The sequence below is a fragment of the Eublepharis macularius genome, chromosome 1 (assembly GCF_028583425.1).
Source record: "Eublepharis macularius isolate TG4126 chromosome 1, MPM_Emac_v1.0, whole genome shotgun sequence".
Lineage (NCBI taxonomy): Eukaryota > Metazoa > Chordata > Lepidosauria > Squamata > Eublepharidae > Eublepharis > Eublepharis macularius.
The window spans coordinates 184,441,971-184,468,436 of record NC_072790.1 but is presented as its reverse complement, the minus strand read 5'-3'; the positions used below and the strand labels follow the sequence as shown (position 1 = coordinate 184,468,436).

Sequence of the window (26,466 nt, the reverse complement as noted above, 5' to 3'; positions counted from 1 at the left end):
ATAAAAAGGAATTTAAATCACAACCTGAAGCCATAACTAGCTTAATTAAGTGCCTCTGACAGACTTTTCCTGTGACTCTGGAGACCTTGGCTGCTGTTTTGTTCTTTCAAAACCAACTGTACCCAAGTAAATCTTTGTTTTGTTGAACCTCCTTTGGTGATCTCTACTCTTCAAGCACAATACAAAAATTACCGCACAGCGGAGAAGGTTTACATTACAAAACACACCTAGTTTCCTCTAAATTATAGGAAGCTGTGTGGGTTCCCTCAGTTAGAAGAAAAGTCCTGTCACAAGAGGAACAGCTGATGCATCTGGAAACAGCCAACTTGTCTGATGGGGGACAAGGTTTACTGGACTGATGTGTGGCCTGTTCTCCCTGATTGGGACCCACTATACCATGATAAATGCCCTTAGCCTTTCTGAAGACTAGTCATACAAGGAATATTTTTATTTTATTTACATTATTTATAGGCTGCCTTTCTCACTGAGACTCAAGGCAGATTATACAGAGAAAGTAAATACAATCAACGGGATGGGACATCCCATAAACAACACAATAGGATTTCTATTGTAGAAATCTGAAAACAACTGAAGCAAAGCATAAGTATTGGTATGATGCGTTAAGCAATGCAAAACTTACATAATAGGAGCATATTCACAGCAACAGGCAGTATGAGCTATTAATAGTAGTCCCTAAACCTTTAACAAGTAACTTTCTGAACTATTTTGTTAACAGTACAGCCCTATTACCTGTGTAGAAAACCCACTGGAATAATTCAACTTTGCAGTTTGTAGAAAGCCAGGAGAGTAGGAGCCTTGCTGACCTCATCAGGCAACAGGTTTTTCTATAAGACAACCAACAATTCCCCACTCTGCTATCACTATACAGTACAGAAATTGTAAACAATTTTAATAAAGTACTAATTATTAAAGTGCAATAGATAATAAATATAATCACTAAATGCCATATACAACAATTCTATACATATAAACTACAATCAGCCAATAAATGTACCATGAATAGTATGTATAATGAATAAATAACCAGAATCCAGTTAATGAGCAGTTCTAACAGCAACCATACATTCCATATCAAAAACCATTGTTCAAGGTTCCACAACCAAAATGTCCATAGCAATTAGTTGATGATATCCAAAGCCCGGCCAGCCACTCCCTCCACAGGAGTCTGTAGTGTAACTGCCTGTAGTTCAAACTGTGATCTGATTTATCATGGGAGTTGTTGGCAGATAGTCCAGCCAACAACTGGACTCTCCATACTCCATTTGATTTAAGTTATTCATTTGAACCGTTGTCCAGAGCATGATTTTTATTTAATACATATATGGCAGCCCTCGAGAAAGCTTGCGCTGCGAAACAAACTCTACTAGCGGTCTGTCGGGCTGGACTATCTGCCAACAACTCCCATGATAAATCGGATCACCGTTTGAACCATAGGCAGTTACACTAAGGACTCTTGTGGAGGGAGTGGCTGGTCGCGCTTTGGATTTTTAATTTTTTAAATTTTATTTATACCCTGCCCTTCCCACAGATGGGCTCAGGGTGGCTAACAACATTCAAAAATACATTAAAAGTCACAAAAACCATAAAAGCAATAATAATTTTTAAAAAGTCATTAAAATAGTCCCGGAGCAGGCTGTTTAAACAAATATTGGGAGCCCATATATGGGCATAGCAGATGGCCGAGGGCAGCCCCAGAAAAAGTGGTGGTCTTAGATGGAAGGAGGACACCCGCTGGCACTCAGCCAAAGGCCCAGCGGAACATCTCCATTTTACAGGCTCTGCGGAACTGTAACAGGTTCTGCTTACCAAATAATTTTGGTAAGCCTAGCTTCTCTTGCTCTCTTACCTTATAGAGCTGTTATTGCTAGGAGCATATATGACTTGTAGTCTTTAATAAATGCCAAGTATTAATTTTACTAGATTGGATGGCAGAATGGCAGGTGCAACCTTTTAAAGTAAAATACATATCCCTCTTTGCAGTTCTTATGCTCCAGGATTTACGATGATAACTTCCGACAACAAAAAATTCTTTTTTAAAATTTGGCCCTGTTAAGTTCCACGTAGCAAATTGCTTTTAGTTCCTGATGTCGTTTCACATAACAGCCACTAGATGGCACAGCGTCTTCTTGAGTCGCATTCAAATTATGTGTGGTAAGGTGTGGTTGTTTCTGGCTCTTTAGATCGACTGGAAACGAGTAAAACGTACACCTATGACTTTTAACCTTATTAAACAGAAAAGATTTTTGAGCGAAGGTGTGAGAGATAATAATGAAAATCTCTCCCAAAAGCTGGAACACATAGATTTCACATAGAAGTTTCCGGTTTTTAAAACTCATCTTTGCCCTCGACCTTCCCTCAGCCAAGCCTTTGTAATTTGGAAACCCTGCCCCCAGTTCAAATATAGCCAGCCCTTTTTCAGAGCGCAATATCCTGAAGCATTATTGTACTCCCGTGTTTCCTGACCAGCCTCTTGGTTTCAGTGACTAATGCTCCCAAAAGGTCTATGCACCAATCTTTAGGTAGTTGTGTTGTTTTCCTCCTGAGAAGCCTTTAAATCAGATTTTTTTTCTGCGATGGAAGATAGGCAAGAGATTTTAAAGGTGAGTTAACGTGCTTTTTGCTCAGAACATTAGTATTTTTGCAAGAATTAATGCCCTGTTTAGAGTGATGTAGACAAATCTTGGAAGTTTTCCCGTCTGTAACTGTCCAGAAAGCTAAAGTTAAAAACACAAATGAATGGGGTTTCTGTTTTTTTTAAAAAACAGTGTTGTATTTTGGATGTATTCGTTTTGTCATATATAAAAGTGCAATGCATTTATGCATCCAGTGTTTGGAATTACTGAATTGTTTTTTTAAAAAACTACACGTTTACTCTTTCCTGTACTGTGTAACTTAAGCTATATATTTTGATCTGGACAGCTACTGTTCCTCTATCTATGCAACCTAGTGACTTGGGGACATCTCTGGGGTGAAGGCTAAACCCATGCAACTAGTGAGAAACGAATTTGGTGCTGTCTTCATGGCCCCACCCTAGCTTCAGTTTTTTTAAAAATAAGGAATGTTGGCATCTGGCATGTATACAGAAAGCTATTACTGAACGCATCATCTGCAACATATATAAAGTGAAGTAGAAGTAGAAACATGGTATAGTTAAGTGAAGTGTGATCTAGTTAATGGTTTCTTCTTGCTGGTATGGTTGTTAGGGACCCCCGTTCTGTCTTGCATGCATGGATGCTCTCAGGAATGTGAGACCTGCTTTCAGGTGATGAGGTGACATGCAGCTGGGGAGATGTGAAAGACCTATACAATTGCTTTTGCTTGGGTGCCTGTGTTACTCTGCCATTCTCTTTTTTTTTTTTAATAAATTTTTTATTTTTCATAGCTACAAAACACTACACAAGACTATCACAAGGAAAGGGGAGAGGGAAGGGACAAAGGGGGTGGGAAAAGAAAAGGGGGGGAATGAACTACAAACACTAAACACTACACTTCAATGTTTCCCTTCATACTGTCATAATACAAAAATAGCTCCATAGAATAATGATGGAGTGGTTAATCATACAGAGAATAAACATTTCAAATTCTGATTAAACTTTCCTCCCCCTTCTAGGTCCCGGACGCAATTCTCTCTGTGCAACTGCTGTTGCGATGCTCTCCTCCTCCCCCCCCCCCCCTCCGGCTCCTCCTTTTCTTCGTTCTTGGTGCAGCAGAGTTCTGGGTTTTTATTCTCAAAATCCTTTAGTTGATCTTCTGATAATATCTTATAGGCCTGATCTTTATATCTGAACCATATTCCTTCCGGGAATAACCATTTGTACTTTATTCCATGGTCCCTCAGAAGTGCTGCAAACTTTTTATATTTAAAACGCCGTTTCCGGACTAGAAATGGAACGTCCTTCAAAATCTTTTTTTTTTTTTTTGAAAAATTTTTATTGGGTTAGAATCCATTATTTCCACATTTACATTCAATTTTCCCCAATTTTTTCATCTCTAACCCCCTCCCTTTCCCCCCCCTTTTTGTTGACTTCCAACAGCTTTCCAACCCTTTGTCCCCTTTCCCTTACTTTTATTAGCTTCCTCTATCTAAAACAAATATATATTCTCCATTATTCTAAGCAGTACATCCTTAACTATTTTTAACATTATATGCCCAAACTGTAAGCCTTTGTTTCCATCTTAGATAAACAATTTATCCCAATTTTTCAATTTCAGGTATTTCTATATATCATAAACCATATAGATCATACATTCGTTTATATCAAACAATTTGACTTATTCTCTATATATATTACTCATTCTATCTTTTTATAATAGTTCTATATATCTCTCCTCACGTAGTCAATCAATTTGACCCATCTATATCTTCAGACATTCAGTTTGGTACAAAACTTGTCAGAAAAAAAAGAAAATATTGTTAGTTAATCGCTCCTTATATTTAGTCCTTATAATTTAGTCCTTCAAAATCTTGACTTTCAAACCCATAAAGTCCAAATCCGCATTGTATGAGTTATATAGGATGGTGTCCCGAATCTTTTTAGATGAAAAGTCAATAATGATCTCACGAGGCAACTGTCGCTTTGTTGCATATTTTGAAGAAGCCCGACGGACCTCCAAAATGGCGCTTTTGACCTCTTCTTTAGTCGTCCTCGCGGGTGTCGCCAGTAGTTCCGAGACCAAATCCCACAGATCCTCATTTTCCTCCTCTTTAACGTTTTGGAGACGCAAAATTGTCTGCGTTCGTTCCACCTGTAGCCCGATCAGCTGGTTCTCCACCAACTTCAGCTCCTTTTTTGTAGCCTTCACAAGTGACGCACTTTCCAGAGCAGACTTTTCTGCCCCCCCCCCGCTGCTGCCTTAATGGTTTTCACCTCGCTTTCAATTAAGCCCACCCTTTGATCAGTTTCGTTCAGCTTGTCAACAAAGGGTTTTATAGCTTCCACCACCGCCCTGCGTACCAACTCTTCGAGCGACTCCCCCTTCTGCAAGGTAGCCGAGATTGACTTACCGAGAGCGGGACTTTGCTTCTTTGCTGCCATTTGGGGGGGGGGCGCCAACAAAATTCTGGAACTCAACGAAGGGGAAGAGCGAGTCTTCTTCAGATCAACCTCTCCTTCGCAAACGCTTGTAGAACAGAAGGGATTCGCTTGTTTACAGGCTTCCGCCTGTTTCTTTTACTTGTCGTTTCTCGTTGCCCGGCGGCACTCGAGGCGCCGCGCACATCTGCCGGCCTCCATAGGGACAAACGGGCAATTCCCCCCCCCCGCATTGATTTCGGGGAGTTCTTCCCGCCGCGTCCCGGACCCTGGCTCCCTCCCTGGGAGTCCTGGGGGCTAATCCTTGCGGATCAGCCGCCCGGTCAGGGTGCCCGGTCGTTTCCTCCCGGACCAGCCGAGAGGAGCGTCCGGCATGGCTGAGAAAACGAAACCGAATCCTTACTCTGCCATTCTCTAGCAGCATGAGGTTCCACCTTTGGGAAACAGTTCCCTTGAGGATATAGAGCTGAAATGGAGCTGGATGGGACCGCTAAAGGAACTCAAGGTGAGGTGGGATAGTAATTCGTTTGAGCACCTAGGTATATCATGAAAACACACACTCAAATATTTCTAGAATACATCTTGCATGATCAGGTTTATCAGGGTCCCCGTAAGGATGATACAATGTGACCAATGCATTCAAAATATCCAAGATTTCTCCCCCTTCATACTTTGTATTATATTGATTGCGGCTTCCCCCATCCCATGCTTCAAATAATCATACTTTAACTGAAAATCATAATGCAAAATCCTACCACTGTGTGTGTAGAAGGTATAGTTCTCCTGCATTCTTCTGCTTTGCTGCAGCCCCTTCTGTGCACCGAAGCTGCGAAGATGGAGGGGAATGTGGGAAAATTCTGTTTTCATTCTACATGCAGATGGAAGGAGACTGCCCAATGTCTCTAGTTTTTGCTACAAGGCTTTTGTCATTATTAATATAACTGCCCATGAATGAGTCCTGTAATTTTGCAAATGACCTTTTAATTGTATTCTGTTCTTACAGAAGCACACATTTGAGTCATGAACCTTACTTTGTACAGAAGACAGGGACATGAAAGATGGCACTGCCAACGTTCCCTTCTTCTCTGTGTTGGCAAATAAGGGATCAGGGAAGCCTAGTTTATGGACATGAGAGGTTATGATAAGTGGGAGGACCCAACCTTCACTTATACCCAAGAGTCAGTGCAGTCCAATGTCAACACAGACATGATAATTTCCACATAATGGTGATTTTTTTTTGCTTCACATGAACAGGGTGATAGATTTAATTTTGAAGCACTAATTCCTAACATCAGTTAGGAGTATTAATATCATATCTACAAACTTGTTCATAAAACTTGGGGCATGAAACCGTCTACCTTGGAGACATCAGCTTGTATCAAAGAACTGTGAGCTAGCACACTGGAATTCCACTGCCTCTCTCTCTCGCTGTAGTTCACTGTGTCCCTTGAAATGCTGCCTCTGGGCTTCATGGACACCTCTCTCCCCATAGAAAAGCACTGGGTACAAGGGTGAGGATCTATAGTAGGAGGGGGGAAATTAGGAGCAATTGCACACAGCCCTCCACTTGGAGAAGTATCCTTCCATCTCTCAGTTGATTATGTTTTTTCCTAATTAGCAGGCAGCGGAAGACGGTAGCCAACAAGAGGGAGATAAAAATTCTGAAGAAAAGACTCCGAAAAGGATCATATACTTTGCAAGTGGTGAATCTTTGGAAGAATTCAGCTCAGAAGAGGAAGATCAAGAGGAGGACATCCATGAGCCACTTGACACTGTGAGGAAGAGCAGCGGAGTGAGAATGAGAATGTTTTCTGTGTTACCTTCACAGGAAGAGGAAAACAAAGATAAAGGCTTTTTAGTAACAAGTAGATCAAGATGGGTAGCCATGTTAGTTGGCCTGTAGCAGTAGAAAAGAGCAAGAGGGCAGTAGCACCTATAAAACTTAACAAAATTTATGGTAGGGTATGAGCTTTTGTTAGTCACAGCTCATGGTATCTGAAAAAGTGAGCTGTGACTCACAAAAGCTACCACAAATTTTGTTAAGTCTTTTAGGTGCTACTGTACTCTTGCTCTTTAGTTCGAAGTGTTTAGGAATTGGTGGTGTGATTAGAGAGTGAGTGACACTTCTGAGGAGCAACTTAAAAGAGTGCTGTTACAACTTTAACAACAAAATAACTAGCCCAGTTCTGTGTCAATGATGCATGTGCTAATCCATGCCCAGAAAGATTCATTTAAAGAACACGGGAGGCGGGTGGAATATGAGTGAGAACTGCTGGGCAACTGTTGAGAAGCAAGCCCAGGAAGCTTCTTGCAAAGAAAAGCCAGCTAAACCACACAAGGTCTCTTCCACGTTCTGCCCACTCTTCCTTTCCCCTTTCCAAAAGCAATGTAATGCCTGGGGGAAACTTTAGCTTTCTATTCTTCCATGCAGTTGCTGTAGCTGCTGCTAGTCAAAGGCTAGGGTCTTTAAGAGGGTGGCTTTTGCCAGTTTTGCACTCAACATTGCTGATACAAACATTGATATTTTAACTTGAAAACAGAAAAGGATTTAATAAGACTGACACTTTCACTTCCTGTTGAACAATTTTGTTGCACAGAAAGGTCAAGTGGGAATTAAAGAGAGTAGTGAAGTAGGAGGGAAGTAATGAAAATCAGGTCACAAATCTTTCCTCTACAGTGGGTTAGTAATAGCGTTGTGGAACTTCATACCTGAAAGGATGACACTGTAATTGCCTTGGAAGCTAAATAAATTGCTTTAAGTCAATATTTTAGAACAGTGAATACTGAAATACAGCGTTTTGGAAGGAATGTAGTAGGGAATCTTAGGAATCAATTCAGTGAACAAACTGTGTCAATAATGGAGAAAACAGGCAAGTCCAGTACAGCGTAGTGCTGCGTGTAATGTAGACAAACCAGCAGAGGTACAAGAGTTCTTCTGCCATCCAGCTTTTCCTCCTAAATCTGCTTTTTGTTCCATTTGACAACTACTGAGTGATTTGTAAATTTGCCAGGAACAAGATATGACTGCCTAGCAAGGCCTATCAAATTTTCCTCAAGGTATGGCAACAGTATTCTCCAGCGCTTCACTCATAAAGACGAAAAACAAAAAGATTGCAAATTGTTCAGTGCTGCACTCATTTGGATTTTACATTAACTGATATGCAAAGCTGCCTATTTTGTACTGTCCTTGTGGGAGCAAGGAAGCCTCTGATTCTGGTTTTACTCAAGTGAAGGCATAAAATGCTCAATTGCTTGGCTGGACAAAGTAGTTTGCAGTCCAGATTTTGATACAGAAGGACACCAGTTTGACTGGGATTAAAACTTCATATAGGGAGTGGCTGATTATTGGAGAGGTGATGGGGAAGCTAAAAAGTAGGGTAAGGAATAGACTGTTGGCAGGAAGGAAGAAGGCAGGCCAAAAAAGGAACCTTCAGCTGTGGTTTCTACCACCACTAGAGCATTGTGACCTGGTATTCCTAAGGAAACTATGAAAATAAAGACAGATTCGATGATGATAAGGCTAAAGAGCCAGTTTGGTGTGGTGGTTATGAGCGCGGGACTCTAATCTGGAGAGCTGGGTTTGATTCCCCACTCCTCCTGTTGAAGCCAGCTGGGTGACCTTGGGTCAGTCACAGCTTCTAGGAGCTCTCTCAGCCCCACCCACCTCACAGAGTGTTTGTTATTGTGGGGATAATAATAACATACTTTGTAAACTACTCTGAGTGGGCATTAAGTTGTCCTGAAGGGCAGTATATAAATAGAATGTTGTTGTTGTTGTTAAATTTCACACATTTGAACTGATAGTCAATTATTTGGCTGAAGTCTTCAAGTGTATAATGCCTGAACTGTACAAACTCCGTAACTTGGAATCCTCTACTATTAGATTGTACAAACTTTTATTATGGTGCCTGGTCAATTATGAAAGGGTCAATTTGTGTGGCAAAATACACTATTATTAGCCTGTCGACAATTGCCTGGAGAAGATCCTGGCCCCTGAGAATGTTGAAGGTAGCTGTAATGATTTCAAGTAAATATGTGCATGTATCTTTAAATGCTTGGTTTGAGCTAGGTGAAGAGTGGGGGTGAGAGAGGGATGAGTGAGTGATATGATTGGTTGACTGAGATTGTGGGCGGAGTGAATGCAGTTTAGACTGGGAGAGAGAGAGAAAGGTTTCAGTCAGAAGAAAGCAGGCTAGCTGTGTGCTGCCTGAATATGTTGAAGGTTGCTTCCACACACATTGGATAATCCACTTTCAATGCACTTTCACAATCCTTTAGAAGTGAATTTTTTGTTCCACACATGGAAAATCAGTTTCAAATGTTCACTAAAGAGTATTGAAAGTGGATTATCCAACGTGTGTGGAAGCAGCCGAAGTGTTTATGAGAGAAATATAACCTGTGTGAACAAACTGTGGAACCTGAACTGAGCATGTTTGTGAAAGGACACTCAGTCAGGGAAAGAGAGGCCAGCTGTGTGCTGCCTGAGCAGGTTTAATATTTCTGTGAATAGGAGTCAGAGAGAAAGAGAGGCTAGCTGTGTGCTGCCTGAGGAGTTTTAAGCATTTCTGTGAGAGAAAGTGAGTCTAGAGAAAGCAGGCAAGCTGTGTGCAGCCTAAGTAACTTTAAGCACATCTGTGAGAAATATTGAGTCAGAGAAAGAGGCTTACTGTGTGTGAAGCCTTAGAAGAGATCTGTGTGAATGAGTTTAAATGAAGTAACTTTAAGAACCGAGAACTACTTTATGAAACCAATACGCTTCTTGAAAAAAAAAGTTTATTTTGTTTTTATTATATCCCAGAGTAGCCATCATAGCTATAGCCTATTCTTATCCTCAGGGCCACATAGAACCACGAAGAAGCCTGACACTTAGGAACGTTACCAAAGGGAAAACTTAAATAAAATATCTTGGAATATAATATTCCTGGTGGCAGCAAACTACCCAGAGGGTGTTAAGGGAAAGATTAAAGGCAAAATCGACCCTAGAGAAAGTAAGGGTCATAACAGTAGCCCTTCTTGTTCTAAAGGTCGAAGTAGCATGGGACTGTCTGGACAATAGTATTGTAGTGTTGCAATATTTTATTAAGTCACGTCACAGAAAAATAATTTCATTTATGACCTCTTCTAAGGTTTGAGGTGGCTTATATTCATTATTCATAGATGAAAAATAGCTCTGTCCAAATAGAATAGGAAAAAGGAGATGTTAATTTTAATGGGGGGTTGTTTTCTGTTCTTTTCCTTCTATAGGATAATTTTTTTGTACATTTGAACAATTAGATTTCACCAGAAATCACAACTTGATTACAATTCCGATATAGCTGTGATCTGCCTTGTTCCCTTACCAAGACATAAATCTAGTGTCCCTATTGTCGATATGCTTTTATTGGTGTGACAATTGCTATGGTGTGACAATTGCTCTGTATTGTGACTTCTGTCTCTTTTTCATAGGCCAATCTCTCCTGGGGTGCTTTCCTGCAATTTTGGGCACTGCAAGTTGCAGCATTTTCTTTTTTGAGTAAGTACTTGTTTTGTTTTGGCTCCTTTGCAAAGTGGCCAGCTTGGTAGGATGAGAACAATGAGCACATAATTGGTAATGGATGAAGAACAAACTCGCAAGTTATTCTAAAGCAAAGGAGCTGGCTTGGTCGTCTTCTCTGGTAAGAAACACTTCCATCAATTAGAGGGGAAAAGGCTGGTTACCTTCTTTGGAAATCAGCTAAACCAATTAAGTGCAGTAGGGTCCATAAGGCATGCATGGACAGGGTAGTCCACTCCAGCCCTGGTTTTGTCTGTATGTTAATGAGCTAGGCAACCATTTGGACTGCTCAGATGATGTCCGACTTGCTGCAGTAATGACAAGCACTGGGTCATCCTGCACTGTCAGGCGCCTATTTATCCTTAGAATGGGGGCTCCAATTGCTTTCTTTCTCCTTTCAGCTTGTGAATTTCTTGGTGGGAAATTGGCCACATTATTTGGACTTGACCAACCCAAATATCAGTATGCAATCGATGAACACTACAGGACTCAGAGAAAGGTAAGCACCATATAGTAGCGTGTGGAGTAAAAACGTAAGGCATTTCATTTGTGATCAAGATGTTTGGGAATGATTTACTTTTAAGAGTTCATTGTGATGTGTATCACGCACAGTACAGAAAACTAGATCCTCAAGAAACAAGTAAGAAATGGGATGAGCAGGAGATAAACAAAAAAATAATATTCTTCAGCTTTTGCTATCTTGAGAGCTTGTTCTCTGTGATTAAAAGAAGAAAATAGGCAACTTCTCACTCTTTGATGGTATGCACAATCTGCCATCAGAAGGAACTGCTTTTCGCTGCTTGATAGCATTAGTGATCACGAGGAAATCTTTGTGTATCCTTTCATTTTTACATTGTAGATGTGCTTTAATCTTTTCAGCTCATGGGTTTTCTTAAATTATATCTATATGTCCCTGTTGAGTGAGTTGGCAAAGCGATTTCTCTCTTCTGGCAAGTCTGGTTCAATTCTTTTTGTTGTCCCAAGCAGTGGGAACACAGCACGGAAGGAGATGCACTGTTTATACTACTACCACCCAGCTCCAAGACCATCTGTTTTGAAGCAGCGGTCCTCCTCCAGCATACCTGCACCAACTCTAAAGTGAGTTGCAGAAAATCTTTGCAGCCCAGCAGAGCCAGGGAGCAGCAGCTTTCTGCTATTCTGGCTCCAATGGTTGTTGAGGGTCTCTGCAACCCATTGGAGTCAGGTGATAAGAGTGGGGAGGGAGCACACGCCTCCCAACATACCACTGCAAGGCAGGCGCAGACAAACTGGCCTGACTAAGACCCAGCCTAGGGAGCAGCAAGTCTAAGCCATGCTTGTCATTGATAAATAAATTATATGTAGGCCCCAGAAACCTAATTAAAGGATTCCATGTTTGTGCCATTAGCAGAGTCTATTGTTTGGCATAGGAAGCGTGGTTATAGGTGGTTGTGAGCTGGTTCTGCTGGCTGCTGTGTGTGCAGGAGAGAAAATAACAAATCATACACTTGTTTTATATTTAGAAAAGAAGTAAGAGTTCTTTATTGTAGGAACTCCATGCTCTGATAGGAAAGGAGAAGAGGTAGATCCTAACTACCTATCTAGTCTAAGGAAGGACATGGATGATAGGACAAGTCCTGCATCCATGCTGCCAAGATGGAGGGAGAAGAGAAGAGAGGGATATTGCCTGGAACAATGTCAGGAAGAGAAGAAGTCAGGAGGATGAAATCCTGAGAATAGCAATCTATTTTATTTATTTATTTATTTTATTCAATTTGTATTCTGCCTTCCCCGCACCAGCAGGCAAAGGGTGGATCTACATATCAAAGGACAGTCAGAGCCATAAGCAGAGCCCCTTGACCTCTCTATCTTTCTAACTCTTTGATTTGTCCCCCTCTGAAACCTGAGGAAAGGGATAGCGCTGAATCCTCCTCTTCCAACAGTCATCTCATCTCAGGTTATACCTCCTGCTGATTTCCACTCCAAGCAAATACTTGGCTTGTTTGAGCAGTAAACTGGCCCTACCTACATACCTACATAACCACAGGGTGTTTTATATGCAACTGTGTGTAGTGACCTCAGTCTCCATGATGAAAAGGGGAAGAATAATAATTAGCCATTTTAGTAGGTGGGCTACTACATTTTGTTTCAAAGAGGGACAAGCCTTGATGAAAAATTTATTGAAACCATGACCTTCTTTATGTAGTGAAGAGAAGCCTCCAAATCCTCCAGGTCTGAGTGGAAGATGAGAAAAGAGTAGGGTGCTTAAAATAGCCCCACAGTGTTTTTCTGCTCAGAAATCATCCAAAAGTACTACATCTTCCCTCTGTGGGATTGCATGTGTATTAATAAGGAGAAGCAAGAAAGAGTTTCGCATCCCCCCATCCTTTCCTTTTGAGACTGTTGTGATAGGTGACTCAGCATGCCTTGGACATGGAGGGGGAGCGATGCTACATGTCTGTCTGTGTGTGTCTTGAAAAATAAACACTTCTTGATTCCTCCCTGACCCTCCATTGGGTCAAGTTGTCACTACTAATGCTTTTAGAATTGGTCTGTTTAGTCCAAACTTCTATACAATGCAGGACATCCAAAGCTAGAGCATTACACACCTGATCAACACTTATTTTATGAGTTGGATCCAGCACAAGAACCTTGTGCGGTCCACATAAGGATCTCCATCTTCCTGGCTGTCCTCGCTCTCCAATAGCCATTTCCAAATTTATTCCGGAATTGGGTGGCTGTTCTAGGGAGAGGGAAGATGTAAAATTGCTCCTCTCTGCCTCTTCCATCAGTTGAACTCTGCTCATGCAAGAGACAAAATAGAGCCCCCAGCCTATATGGTTGAGATTCCACATGGGTCCTATAACCTTTCTTGGGGTCAGAAATAGCTGCAGGATAAGGAGGGAGGTGTGGAACCAGGAAGATTGGTGACCTTCAGCACCTTCTGATCATGGATTGTGGGATCTAATCCAGCACTCATGGCTTCTGGGTAGGGGTATGCAATCTGGCATTTGTATATCAGCTAATTGGCCACCTTTATGCTGATCCAGCAAAATCTGGTTATACTGGTTCAGAATAGAGGGTCCTGGATCAGATTTGGGAAGTTGGATACAAATGGGCCAGATTAAACTAAGATTATTCAGTTTAATCTGGTGAATGCTGCAGTCTGGGTTTTTTTCTTCCTAGGCATGTGGGGGGGCAAGACCATCTCCCTTGGCCCGTGCCCTAACAGCTCCCCATGCTCCTGGCTGGCTTCTCCCCCAGCTTCTGCCTGCTGCCCCCACTGGCCTTGTGCTGCTCTCCTGCCAGAGGTTGCCTCATCTGCACTTCAAGCCACTTCACTCTGCTGCCCTCTCACACAGAGCTGAACTACATGATACGAATGACACGTAAATGACATGTGAACGGACTTATACATGTCTCCCTGTTGCTTTCCTGTACAGTTGCCAGCCTGGCCAGACTGTGCTTGATCCCATGTCTATGCTGGCACGAGTTTCTTCTGTGCTCCTCCAAGATGCAGGAATGGTATCCCATCATGCACCGCCAGTTTGCACATGCTTAAACCGTTCCCTGTCCCCTATTGCCTTTCTGTGCAGGAAGAGGGAAGCAGAAGCAAAACAGAATCACCATTCTGCAACGGCAACTTGATGATACAGTCTGCGGACATTCACCAATGTAAACTGCTATCTTGCTGATGTGTGCACAGAGGAGAGCCACAGACACGAGTTTGTCGGTGGTAAAAGAAACACGGGAAGGTGAGGAAAAAAACTGAATCTGGCCACTCGCATAGACTCGTGTAATTCGTCTCATCTAGTTCGGCTCTCACTGTTGCTCAACCTCTGCTGCCTGCTTTCTTCCATGAGGAGAGAGTCATGGATTCCCTCTCCTCTCCTCTCATTCCATCCCCACCCAAATTCCAAAACAGTTCAAGCCACCACCAGCCTCCTTTTATACTCCACAGCTAGTCTGGCAAGCCTCAACCCACTTGCTTCTGTTTGAGATTCTCTGGTTTGTCATTGGAGTTCTTTGGTTTGACATTGGTTCCCTTGCTGTAGTTTGGTTCTGCTGGGCTATGTTAGTTCAGCTTTCATTGGGACTGGCTTTTGGCCAGGGGTTGCCATTGCTTAAGGTTTCTCTTTGTATGGAAAGTCTTGGTTTCCCCCATAGGAAACAATGGAGATTGGCTGGGGCCACTGTTAGCAGTCAGACTCCTCCTCGTTGCTATAAGGGCAGTTTATAGATGGAATATTATAAACAACTTTCCCCATATATCATATGCCCAAGGCCCAAAGTGGATGCCAGCGGGCGGGAGCCTGGAAAATGACCAGTGTGAGTGAAAGAAAAACCGGAAGTGTAGAAGAGGAGGTGGAGTGGTGTTGTATGTGAGGAGAGGGCTTGATTGTCAAGAAGTTATGGAGAATTGGGCGGACAGCCCGGTGGAAAGTATGTGGGTAGAAATAAGGGGAGGAAGGACAAAGGTTATTATTGTTGGAGTCTGCTACAGACCACCTGACCAGCAAGAAGAAATGGATGCTGCCCTCTTTGAGCAGATTGGCAGAGTATCCAGACATCAGAACCTTGTAATTATGGGTGACTTCAACTTCCCCGATGTGTGCTGGGAGACAGGCTCAGCAAAGCGTCATGAATCACACAATTTCCTGACCTGCCTGGCCAATAACTTCCTTTTTCAAAAGGTGGAGGAAGCTACAAGGGGTTCGGCCATACTAGACTTGATATTAACCAATAGGGAAGAATTGGTAGATGAGATGAAGGTGGTGGGGACCTTAGGGAGAAGTGACCATGTCCTTCTCGAATTCCAGTTGCTGTGGGGAGCCAAGGAAGTTCATAGCCAGACTCGTAGGTTAGATTTTTGTAGGGCCAACTTCGATGAACTCAGAGGCTTGATGAGAGTCATTCCGTAGGGGAGTGTGCTAGAAGGGAAAGGAGCAAGTGAAGGGTGGGCCATTCTCAAACACGAACTTTTGCAAGCTCAAGCCCTCACTATCCCAGCAAGACGGAAACATGGTAAGGGCTCCAAGAAACCGATGTGGATGCACAGAGAGCTCAAGAATAAGCTAAGGGAGAAAAAGGAAATGTTCAGGAAATGGAGAGAAGGACAGACCTCTAAAGAGGAGTATATGAGGGTTACGAGGTACTGCAGATCAGCCATCAGAGAGGCCAAAGCTCAGTACGAGCTGGGTCTGGCCAGGAGGGCTCACTACAATAAGAAAAACTTCTACAGATATGTGAGAAGCAAACGCAAGGTAAAAGAGGCAATTGGACCGCTGTTGGGAGTAGATGGGGAAACTCTGATGCAGGACAGAGAAAAAGCAGACAGGCTTAATGACTTTATTGCCTTTGTTTTCTCCCTGAAGAACTCAGGCACATCTAGAGATAGTAGAAAATGTGGCAGGACACCTGAATGGCTAATTGACATTGACAGAGAGGTAGTGGAGAGGCATCTGGCTGCACTGGATGAATACAAATCCCCTGGGCCAGATGGGGTGCACCCAAGAGTGCTGAAAGAACTTTCCAGAGAACTTGCAGAACCCCTGTCCATCATCTTCAAGGCCTCCTGGAGGACTGGGGATGTGCCACAAGATTGGAGAAGAGCGAATGTTATCCCAATCTTTAAGAAAGGGAGGAAGGATGACCCGGGAAACTACAGGCCGGTCAGTCTGACTTCTGTTGCTGGGAAGATATTAGAGCAGATTTTAAAGGGATCAATCTGTAAGCATCTGAAGGACCACTCAGTGATCCAGGGAAGTCAGCATGGTTTTGTTCCTAACAGATCTTGCCAGACCAACCTGGTTTCCTTCTTTGATCGAGTGACCAGCTTACTGGGTCGGGGGAACTCTGTTGACGTGATTTATCTGGATTTCAGTAAAGCTTTTGATAAGGTCCCCCATGACATTCTGATGGGCAAACTGGAAGACTGTGGAGTAGACTATAGGACAGTTTGATGGATAGGGAACTGGTTGGAGGACCGCACTCAAAGAGTGGTGGTCAACGGCGTTTCATCAGATTGGAGGGAGGTGTCCAGTGGGGTGCCGCAGGGCTCGGTTTTGGGCCCGGTACTTTTCAATATTTTTATCAATGATCTGGATGAAGGAGTGGAAGGGCTGCTCATTAAATTTGCTGATGATACCAAATTGGGAGCGGTAGCAAACACCCTAGAAGATAGAATTAAAATTCAACAAGACCTGAATACTGGAGGCAGCTGTGAATAGGATGCAATTCAACAAAGACAAGCGCACAGTATTACATCTGGGCCACAAAAATGGGAAGCACAAATACTGAATGGGGGATACACTTCTGGGCAGTAGTATATGTGAAAGGGATCTTGGGGTAAGAGTGGACTGTAAACTGAATATGAGCAGTCAGTGTGATGCGGTGGCAAAAAAGGCTAATTCAATCCTAGGTTGTATCAAAGGGGCCATAGCATCGAAATCGCAGGAGGTCATAGCCCTTCTCTATACTGCCTTGGTCAGGCCACACCTGGAGTATTGTGTGCAGTTCTGGAGGCCTCACTTCAAAAAGGATGTGGACAAAATTGAGAGGGTGCAGAGGAGAGCGACAAGAATGATCAGGGGTCTGGAGACTGAGCCCTACGAGGAAAGGCTGAGGGCCTTGGGAATGTTTAGTTTGGAGAAGAGGAGGTTGAGGGGGGACATGATTGCTCTCTTTAAATATTTGAAAGGCTGTCATTTGGAGGAGGGCAAAGAGCTGTTCCAGTTGGCAGCAGAGGGTAGGACGCGAAGCAATGGGCTAAAACTACATGCACAAAGGTACCGGCTGGATATTAGGAAAAACTTTTTCACAGTCAGAGTAGTTCAAAAGTGGAATCAGCTCCCTAGGGAGGTGGTGAGCTCCCCTTCACTGGCAGTTTTCAAGAAGAGGCTGGATAAATACTTGTCAGAGATGCTTTAGGCTGATCCTGCACTGGGCAGGGGGTTGGACTAGATGGTCTGTATGGCCCCTTCCAACTCTATGATTCTATGAAAGTGACTGACTGACTGACAGTCCTCCATGCCCCAGAAAGAGATGCATAATTTAGGACAATGAGATATCCCAAGAAACTCCTGACTTACCTTGTCAATGCCTGATCTCATTTCCCTGCAATCACTTACCCTAATCAAGTTACTCAGCAAACCTGGTTGCTTTCCCCATCCAGTACTTACAAGGTCATCAAACACGTTTTCACCTATAGTCCACCTTGGATAGGATCCATCAAACATCTCCCAACTTATTGTCCAACCTCCGGACAACTCATTAAGTTATTTCTGGGAGGGGGGGGAGGAGATGTCAGTTTGCCCCAGGGAGCATTTTGCCCTTATCTAGGCTCTCTAGTCACCAGTAAGTGTGTGTGTGTTCTGGATCCATCCCCACACCCCCAAATCTGTTTGGGCCTCTTTTCTTCATGTGAAATGCTGGTTGTTTTGCTGCTGCCTTCATGGACCCCTATCTTCGAGACGGGTAACTATTGCCTTGCCTAAAACCGCTTTCTTCCCTTTTCCTCCCTGATTTTCTTAGTTAGCCTTGTAAGTGTGCTATGTGTGATTTCTGTACGTTGGCCCTTTAATTTGTCTTCAATATAAAAAAAACCCTTTCTAGTTGAACATCTGCCTGGCTCATTTGAGAGTTCTCTAAGGGAATATTCCCTGTAAACATAGATGGAAAATCCCAGTTACACCCTCTTGCTCATCTCCTTCAAAGCTAATTCCCCCAACAAATTAGGAAATCACCTATTTGGGTCACAGCACCTTGTTTAGGGGAAAATAGAATTGGACCCCTGAGTCCGATCTTCCCAAAACTTTGGGGAGCAGGTCTTTAGTGAACAGAAAGGAGTAGCTTCCCTGCAAATTTGGTGGAGGTTGCTTGAACCCTCCACCCTATCCATCTGGATAGTTTCCCCCTTAGGGAATAATAGACAAATAAATTCAGGATTCTGTAATCCGACCAAATCAAATTAGAAAATTTGACCCAGATTTCAGAGATACCAAATGTTTATGGTACTTCTGGACTTTTTTAGTTCAGAAAGGTGGCTCTCTTGTGGGACTGAATGCTGTCAGTAAAATTATGTATTGCATGTGAAGGCAGCCTTCTCTCTGTAATAACCTACTGCCAGACAGTTAGATTTGTTCACCTAATATAATAGAACTACTAACAAAGCTCATTGTGGGGGGAAAGCCCATTGTGGGGGGGGAAAGCTCTAGAAAGGGGAGGGTGGGCAGGGGGGCATTGCCTCCTCCTCCATGACTGATCCCAGCTGGGTGAAAGTGGGGAGTGGACATTGCCACGTGCTAGGCTCCTGATCCTGGTCGGGTGAAGGGGGGCGGACATTGCAACCTGCTCCGCTACTGATCCCAGCCAGGTGAAGGGGAGCAGGCATAGCCTCCTGCTCTGTGCCTGGTTCTCACCAGGCGAATGGGGGATGGGCTTTACTGCCTGCTCCACACCTGATCCAGGGACAGCATTGCAATCTGCTCATCACATGATTCCAGCAAGGTGAAGGGGGTGGGTATTGCCACTTGCTCTGCTCCTGATCCCAGCTAGGTGAAGAGGGGACATTGCCTTCTGCTCTGCGTCTGATCCTGGCTGGGTGAAGGCGAGGGGTGGCCATTGCTTCCTGCTCTGTGCCTGATCCCAGCTTGGTGAAGGTGGGGGGCGGGCATTGCCATCTGCTCCATGCCTGATCCCAGCTGGGTGAAGACAGGAGGGGGGGCATTGCCACCTGCTGCACTCCTGAGACCAGTTCAGTGAAGGTGAGGGGCAGGCATTACCGCCTACTCTGCGCCTGATCCTGGCCTGAGCGTGCTCTCTGGAGGGATGGGCTGCCTCATCTGGGCTTCCCTCCATGGCAGCGCCCTCAGGAAGCACACCAGGGTAGGAGGCAAGTTGTCAGGAATATGTTTTGCCTTTTATATAGTAAGAAATAACCTAATATAACATAATTTGCATGTTATGAAGGAGGGTGAAAAAATATCTCTGTCTACTCTTTCCATGTCAGATTAAAAAATACTCCATCATGTAATATTTGTAGAACATAAACACACAAAAAAGGGGCAAGACCTGTTTCAGGAGACAGAATGACCATTGAAAACCTCACACAGGTACTTACTACAGTCCTATCAGGAGGTCATTGTGGGCCAGTTATTCCACTTAACTATTTCCTAGTGATGGCCCAGAACACTCATCTTACTGAATTACCTCCATGAAACCTCTTTATGGTCTTTCCCTGACAAACTTGAGTAAATTTAGAGCAAAATGTCCTGCCCATTTTACTGTACTAAGCATCCTGTTACTGATGGCCATGATAACTGGGTATGTTGTTGGAAGTTAAGCTGATCAAAGGCAGTCCTAGAGTTCTCTAGTGAGTCAGCTGAGCAACAAGAAGCATACAGCTGGAATGCAGTCAGCTTGGAACAGGAATTTGTGAAGAGTAAAGATAAACCTCTGTGGCTGTAAAGTTCTGTGGAATTAATGAATTAGGCTCCTTTGAAAGCTGGTTACACAGAAACTTTAAAAAAATTGTAGCACTTATGCAGCAAGACAGATGTCTCATATTTATGCTACTGCATTGAAATGTTTCCACAATCGGGCTATGACCATTGCCCAGTTCTCACAAACAGCAAATGAAGTTGTATAATAACAACAACAACAACAACAACAACATTCGATTTATATACCGCCCTTCAGGACAACTTAATGCCCACTCAGAGCAGTTTACAAAGTATATCATTATTATCCCCACAACAAAACACCCTGTGAGGTAGGTGGGGCTGAGAGAGCTCCAGAGAATTGTGACTAGTCCAAGGTCACCCAGTTGGCTTCAAGTGGAGGAGCGGGGAATCAAACCCGGCTCTCCAGTTTAGAGTCCCGTGCTCTTAATCACTACACCAAACTGGCTCTCATAGCTGTCTGTGTACTGTACCACTTAAGTCTGCAGCCAGGGTAAGAATCATTTGAGGGAATGTTAAAAGAAACAGCAACCTGCACATAGAAAACTAACAGTCAGGAAGAATGGTTCTAATCTAACCTTCCCTCCAAAATGCTACTTTTTATGTATAGAATTTCTTTTTCTCATGTGAGGGGGAACTTTTCATCATGTAATCATGTGCTACCAACTGTAATACAGTCCAGATCCAGTGTTACTACTTCACCTGCTGTTTGTGAAAATTATGCCTGTCCTGCAGAAACCTAGAACAGTCTTCCAATTATATGACTACCCATTCAAAGAACTTTTATTGCTTCTGTGCCATTTGTAAACATTTAGCATATATGATCACTTACATTTCAAACATCTTTCACTCTAGGAAGGCAAAACGCGCCACATCTATAGCTGTCAGGACAAAATTATAAGAAAATCTGCGCTCACAGAATTCTTAAATTTGTCATCAACTTGTAGAGAGCCAGTTTGGTGTAGTGGTTAACAGCGCAGGACTCTAATCTGGAGAACCAGGTTTGATTCCCCACTCCTCCACTTGTAGCTAGCTGGGTGGCCTTAGGTCAGTCACAGCTTCTAGGAGCTCTCTCAGCCCCACCCACCTCACAGGGTGATTGCTGTTGTGGGCATAATAATAACATACTTTGTAAACTGATCTGAGTGGGTGTTAAGTCATCCTGAAGGGCAGTATATAAATTGAATGTTATTATTATTGCATGTGTTCACTGTCAGTGAATATGAATTTGAAAGATGATTTTGGATTTTCTAGAATCTTGAAACATAACACTAATAATTGTTTTGAATGGGTTAATCTCACTAAAATTTGTATTGAGGCTTTCAGTACAGCAGGGATCATACCAGACCTTTGCTGTCTTTGCATTGGGTGCCTATTAGTTTCTGAGTCCAGTTCAAGGTGCTTACCTTGAAAATGCTGCACAGCCGGAGGCCCACTGATCTGAAAGACCGATGATCGTGATCATGACCTATGTGGCAACTTCACTCCGCGTAGCAGCACCCGTTGGTCATCCCAAAGCCAGCAAGGCTGTACTCTGTTGTTGCCTGTTTGTGGGCTTTCTCTGTAGCTGCTCCTGCTTTGTTGAACAGCCTTCCAGGGAAGTTAGGAAAACCCCTTCTCTTTTGTAATTTCCAAAGGGCTGTAAGACAGAACTTTTTAAGAGAGCCTTTGGAGTCACTTGATGGCTTCTGTAGTCTGTTGGTTATTAGGGGCTGGGTTTTCTGATGGATGTCATTTATGAACTTGTTACTGGTAGTTTTAATGGTTTGTTTTATACTTTCTGTAGTTCATACGGTTTTTACTCTGTTACTCACCTTCAATCCTAGTTGTCTTTTCAAACAAATAAAATATTGAACAGAACAGGTCAGAGCCAAAATATCACAAGCAAAGTTCTGTGAGTGGAGCTGAATTTTTTCACCTTCCCCCTCCTGCTGTAACTGCTTCACCCAACCCAATATTTTCAAGAAGATGCTTGATTTCATAAAAGAAGACTCCCACTATCATGGCCCACTGCTGTTCTTCAGGGTCCCATGACCCGTGAGGGGCAGTGTTTAATGGTAAAAGGAGCTAAAACAGGACAGGAAAGGGTAAGAAAAGGGGGTACTTCTCCTAGTCCCTGCCCCCAGATACTTTAAATGTCACTCCAAAGGAGGGAAGAAAGACAACTAAGAGAGAAATCCTAAACAGATTTGCTCAGAATACTACTCAGTCTATTCAGTGGGGCTTACTCCCAGGAAAATGTTCTTAGGATTGTGCACAAGCTTAAGCAGCAGTTCAGCAAATATACCATCAATGCAAATTGAATTGGAAATATGTATAAATAACAATAGTTCCAGAATAAGAATCATCTGAACACTTTTGTATATGATTAGTCAGTTTTTGTCTTCTCTGTGTGGAAACCGCATGTGTATTAACTGTGCAATAGATAAAATTACCTATTTATACATTCATCCCATGTTCATGTGACCGCACACCCTCTGGTTTTCATGCACAGTCTCCTTCAATTGCAACACATACAAGCAAGTCATTACCTGAGTAACTTTGATTTTTTAAAAAATTTATTTTGCCCTGACCTGGGTAGCCCAAGCTAGACTGATCTCAGAAGCTAAGCAGCCCTGATTAGTACTTGGATAGGAGACGACCATACCAAGGACAGCCAGGGTTGCTGCACACAGGCAGGCAATGGCAAACTATCTCTGAATGTCTCTTGTCTTGAAAACTCTCTGAAGTCCCCATAAGTTGGTGGGGACTTGACAACACTATACAGACATTCATCTTTTACTGTCTGGGATATGTTTCAGGAAAATGAGAGTGATGAAGATGGTGAAGAGATGGTAGAGATGGAGGGAGCTGCTGCACTGGATGAAAAACAGCACCTGGAGATGCAGAGCATAGGATACGGGTCCCTTCATTGCAAAGACACATCTGTATTTTGTCAGAGAGACACTTATACAAATGTCATTGAACATGGAGACTGTAGCTTGGCAGATCAAAAGAGTAATCCAGTCCCAGGAAAGTAAGAGCAGTGTCTGAGTCACTACACTTGCCCTGGCAACAACGTACATTCCAAAAGAAAAGAATACATTGTTAGCTACTCAGGAAGTGATGTCAGAATGACCTTAGAAGCAGTTTTCATACTGCATTTGGCAAGGATTCCTCAATGAAAAAATGAGCAATAGCAGATAAGCTTTCCTAAAAGACCATTTCTCCTTATTACTGTGTCCTCAAATGTTGTGTGGCTACTAAGACATACTGAGTATGTTTTAAGGTACAATCTCAGTTCATGTAGGATAAGAATGAGATGCAGGAGGCCTGCTCACTACCTCCTCTCAATGAACTGCATGCATCCAGGATTATATGTAATATGCAAGCCTTCTTCAGAAGATAAATGGATAGGCAAAGGCAGAATTTTTTTTAAAAAAAACTACAACAATGAAGGAAGTAGGTTCTCTTTTTGCCAAAACTAGGTCACAGATTATGTGTGTGTTTGTATGACAGAGAGAAAGAGAGAGAATGAACCATGAAAATATAATGACTTTCTCTGCATCATATGTTTTATACTTTGTGGTAGTTCTTTGTGGATATTTGGAATGTTGAGAAATGGAATGTTGTACTTAAATTGTGATGTAATTTGATTTGAATGTAGTAATCAGGTTGTTCTGAAAAGGAATCTGCAGCATGTGAGATGTAGCAGTATGTTAGTAGGTTTCAGTGGCATGGCAGATCAATTAGGGCTAAACTACACATTACTGTTTTTCAAGAGATGGGACAGAGTTCCTTGGACCCAACTCAGGTTCCGTGCAGCCACATAGCAGCTGTGGAGAATGGCTTCTTTTTGAAAAAAGAAGCGTTGAAATGGGTTCAGAATGCCACCACTGGGGAGCAAAGGCTTCTGCCTTCCCCTTCCTCCCCAAGCCATTTTCCTGCACAAAAACAGCATTGAGGAGGGGAGTTATTTCCCTATTTTTGCTGCTCCATGTGGAATATTCTGTGCAAACGGATAAGCAAAAATGATTAAATAATCCCCCCCAGCTCAAACCAGTTCAATGCATCGATGACTGCAACCTATGCTAGACAGATACTGCTCTCTCACAGGCATTGGGAGGCAAACCTTTTCTTGTCCATAGATAGCCCTCCCCAACCTAAAAACCCCTCACGTATAACAAAGCATGTCCCAACATGGACATAAATTCTGGGTCCAGAGTCTGCAATAAACCAAGATGTCAACTCTGTCCCCATATTTACTCCAACAGCACAATCATTGGACCCAACAACACCAGCTATATCATCTCAGATTCATTCACTTGTTCATCTTCCAATGTTATATATGCCATCAAATGTCAACAATGCCCTTCAGCTCTATATATTGGACAAACAATATACAAAAGTATGAAAGGACATAAATCGGATATCAAAACCCACAATATTTAAAAACCAGCAAGAGAGCATTTCAGTCTGCCAGGACACTCCATCACTGATCTCAGAGTAGCACTTCTCAAGCTGAGAAACTTCAAAGGAAAATTGCAACTAGAGATGGCTAAACTTGAGTTTATTTGCAAATTTGGAACAATAGAACCTCCAGGGTTGAATAGGGACATAGGATTTTTGTCACATTACAGATGGTAATTTTACACACTTTGCACCTATGTCCTATCAACATAATTACAACATGTATTATAGCTAGCTTCCTGACAATCTAATTTGCAATACCCCTCCATTACTCTCCCTGGATTTTAAAGTCTCCTATCCTTTTCCCCTTCATGTGTCTGATGGAGATTTGACTCTTGAAAGCTTACACCCTGGAAATCTAGTTGATCTCTAAAGTGCTACTGGACCTGAATCTTGCTCCTCCTCAGCATTGTTTCCACACAAGAAAATGGCTTGGGCAGGAGCCCTTCCTCCCTAATGCATGAGTAGGTCCTGGGAAGACTCCATTTGAAGCCAACTGGGTGACCTTGGATCAGTCACAGCTCTCCAGAGTTCTCTCAGCCCCACCCACTCACAGGGAGATTGTTGTGGGGATAATTACTTTGTAAACCACTCTGAGTGGGTGTTAAATAAATTGAATGTTATTGTTGTTGTTGTTATTATTGGGCCAAATAAATACTTAAAGTGTTCCCTACATCTATGAATGGTAAGAAATCCAAGAGCAGAAGTTCATTGTTTGGTATTCAGTAGCTGGGAAAACACTGGATATTTATCTTTTTATTATATGCTTTATACGTGAACAGAGCATATTAGAAACAAACTGATACTCCTGTAGCAGGCAGCAAAGCCATCATTCTGAAGTCAGCTTTTCAAAGACATTCCTTGTACCACAAGGTTCTTCACTTTCAGCTCACAGTCCAATTAAACTGCACACTGGCTTCAAAATGTTTCTTTATGCATCTGCCAAGGATTCTCATCTTAGTAAACTATGAGGACATTCCAGGGATGGCAAGCGATTGCTAACAACTCATGTAGAGAGACTCAATGTGGCAATCCTTCAATGAGGATGACAGATGAACTTTGAACAACTCTCTTATAATTATGGCTTTTGCTGTGGCTTGCTCATATTTCCTTGTCCCTGGTCTATTTGCCACCCTCCTGAGTGTACCGCCAAGAACAAGAGGCACTGTCTTGTCCTGCTATAGACAGACGGAGGAGGAGAGAACAGAGGAGGTTGTGGCCACATTGTTAATGGGTGTGGAGTTGTAAAAAACTTGATTGGAGTCTACCAACTCTTTGTGCCCCCGATTTCACAAAGTTGTTCTGAGAAGGGAAATGTTAAGGTCTAGATAAAGTTGTAGTAAAAAAACCCTATTTTGCTGTTATACTGGAATATTTTGGATTTTATCCTCACAATCACTAACATACCTTAGAATCACCAGTTAACATATAACATACACAGAGTGAATTGGAGATGAGTCGAATCATCTCTCTTATCTTTTAAAATTCATTCTAAATGTTTAGAAAGGAATCCTTAATGAGCATACAAAATGAAATGTGTTCAAAAATAATTACACACCACTTCTATTAGATCAACTTACTTGTATTGCGAGAGTCTTACTTTGTATTTCCACAAGATGGCACTACATTATAAGATCCAATTTGACAGTCTTTGAGCAAAATAGGACATTTTTGTTCTACCATTACATTGTGCAGAAAAATGAGTGGGAAAGGATACTCTGTTTTTAGAAGTTATGCTAAATCGGCCTGTTTGCATTAACTAGATCTGTTATTTAAATGTAACATATGTTAACTTAGAATTGTTCACTCTGAAAATGGCTCTCTTTCTCCTCTTTCATAGAGTCCAGTAGCACCTTTAAGACTAACCAACTTTATTGTAGCATAAGCTTTCGAGAATTGCTTATGCTACAATAAAGTTGGTTAGTCTTAAAGGTGCTACTGGACTCTTTTTGATTTTGCTACTACAGACTAACACGGCTAACTCCTCTGC

General features: G+C 42.6%; 1 protein-coding gene across 3 annotated transcripts; it reads left to right on the top strand.

Moving 5' to 3' along the window:
• The first annotated feature begins 2,491 nt into the window (after window positions 1–2,491).
• On the top strand, window positions 2,492–25,114 carry FAM177B (family with sequence similarity 177 member B). Of its 3 annotated transcripts, XM_054983967.1 has the most exons (6): window positions 2,492–2,621; window positions 6,673–6,828; window positions 10,500–10,566; window positions 10,989–11,086; window positions 11,572–11,685; window positions 22,829–25,114. In XM_054983967.1, the coding sequence occupies exons 1-6, from the start codon at window positions 2,595–2,597 to the stop codon at window positions 23,045–23,047; spliced, it is 681 nt and encodes a 226-aa protein (XP_054839942.1). In that variant the 5' UTR covers window positions 2,492–2,594; the 3' UTR covers window positions 23,048–25,114. The 3 variants fall into 3 exon arrangements, with proteins under 3 accessions (XP_054839942.1, XP_054840099.1, XP_054840018.1); XM_054984124.1 differs by lacking the exon at window positions 11,572–11,685; XM_054984043.1 differs by lacking the exon at window positions 11,572–11,685 and having other exon boundaries at window positions 6,673–6,846.
• Window positions 25,115–26,466: the final 1,352 nt, after the last annotated feature.

Bases quoted from the DNA above. Each gene is read 5' to 3' on its own strand.
- FAM177B (XM_054983967.1), top strand. From the start codon at position 2,595: ATGGAAGATAGGCAAGAGATTTTAAAG. The intron at 6,829-10,499 runs GTGAGGAAGAGC...TCTTTTTCATAG, and splicing joins TCCATGAGCCACTTGACACT to GCCAATCTCTCCTGGGGTGC. The intron at 11,686-22,828 runs GTGAGTTGCAGA...GATATGTTTCAG, and splicing joins ATACCTGCACCAACTCTAAA to GAAAATGAGAGTGATGAAGA.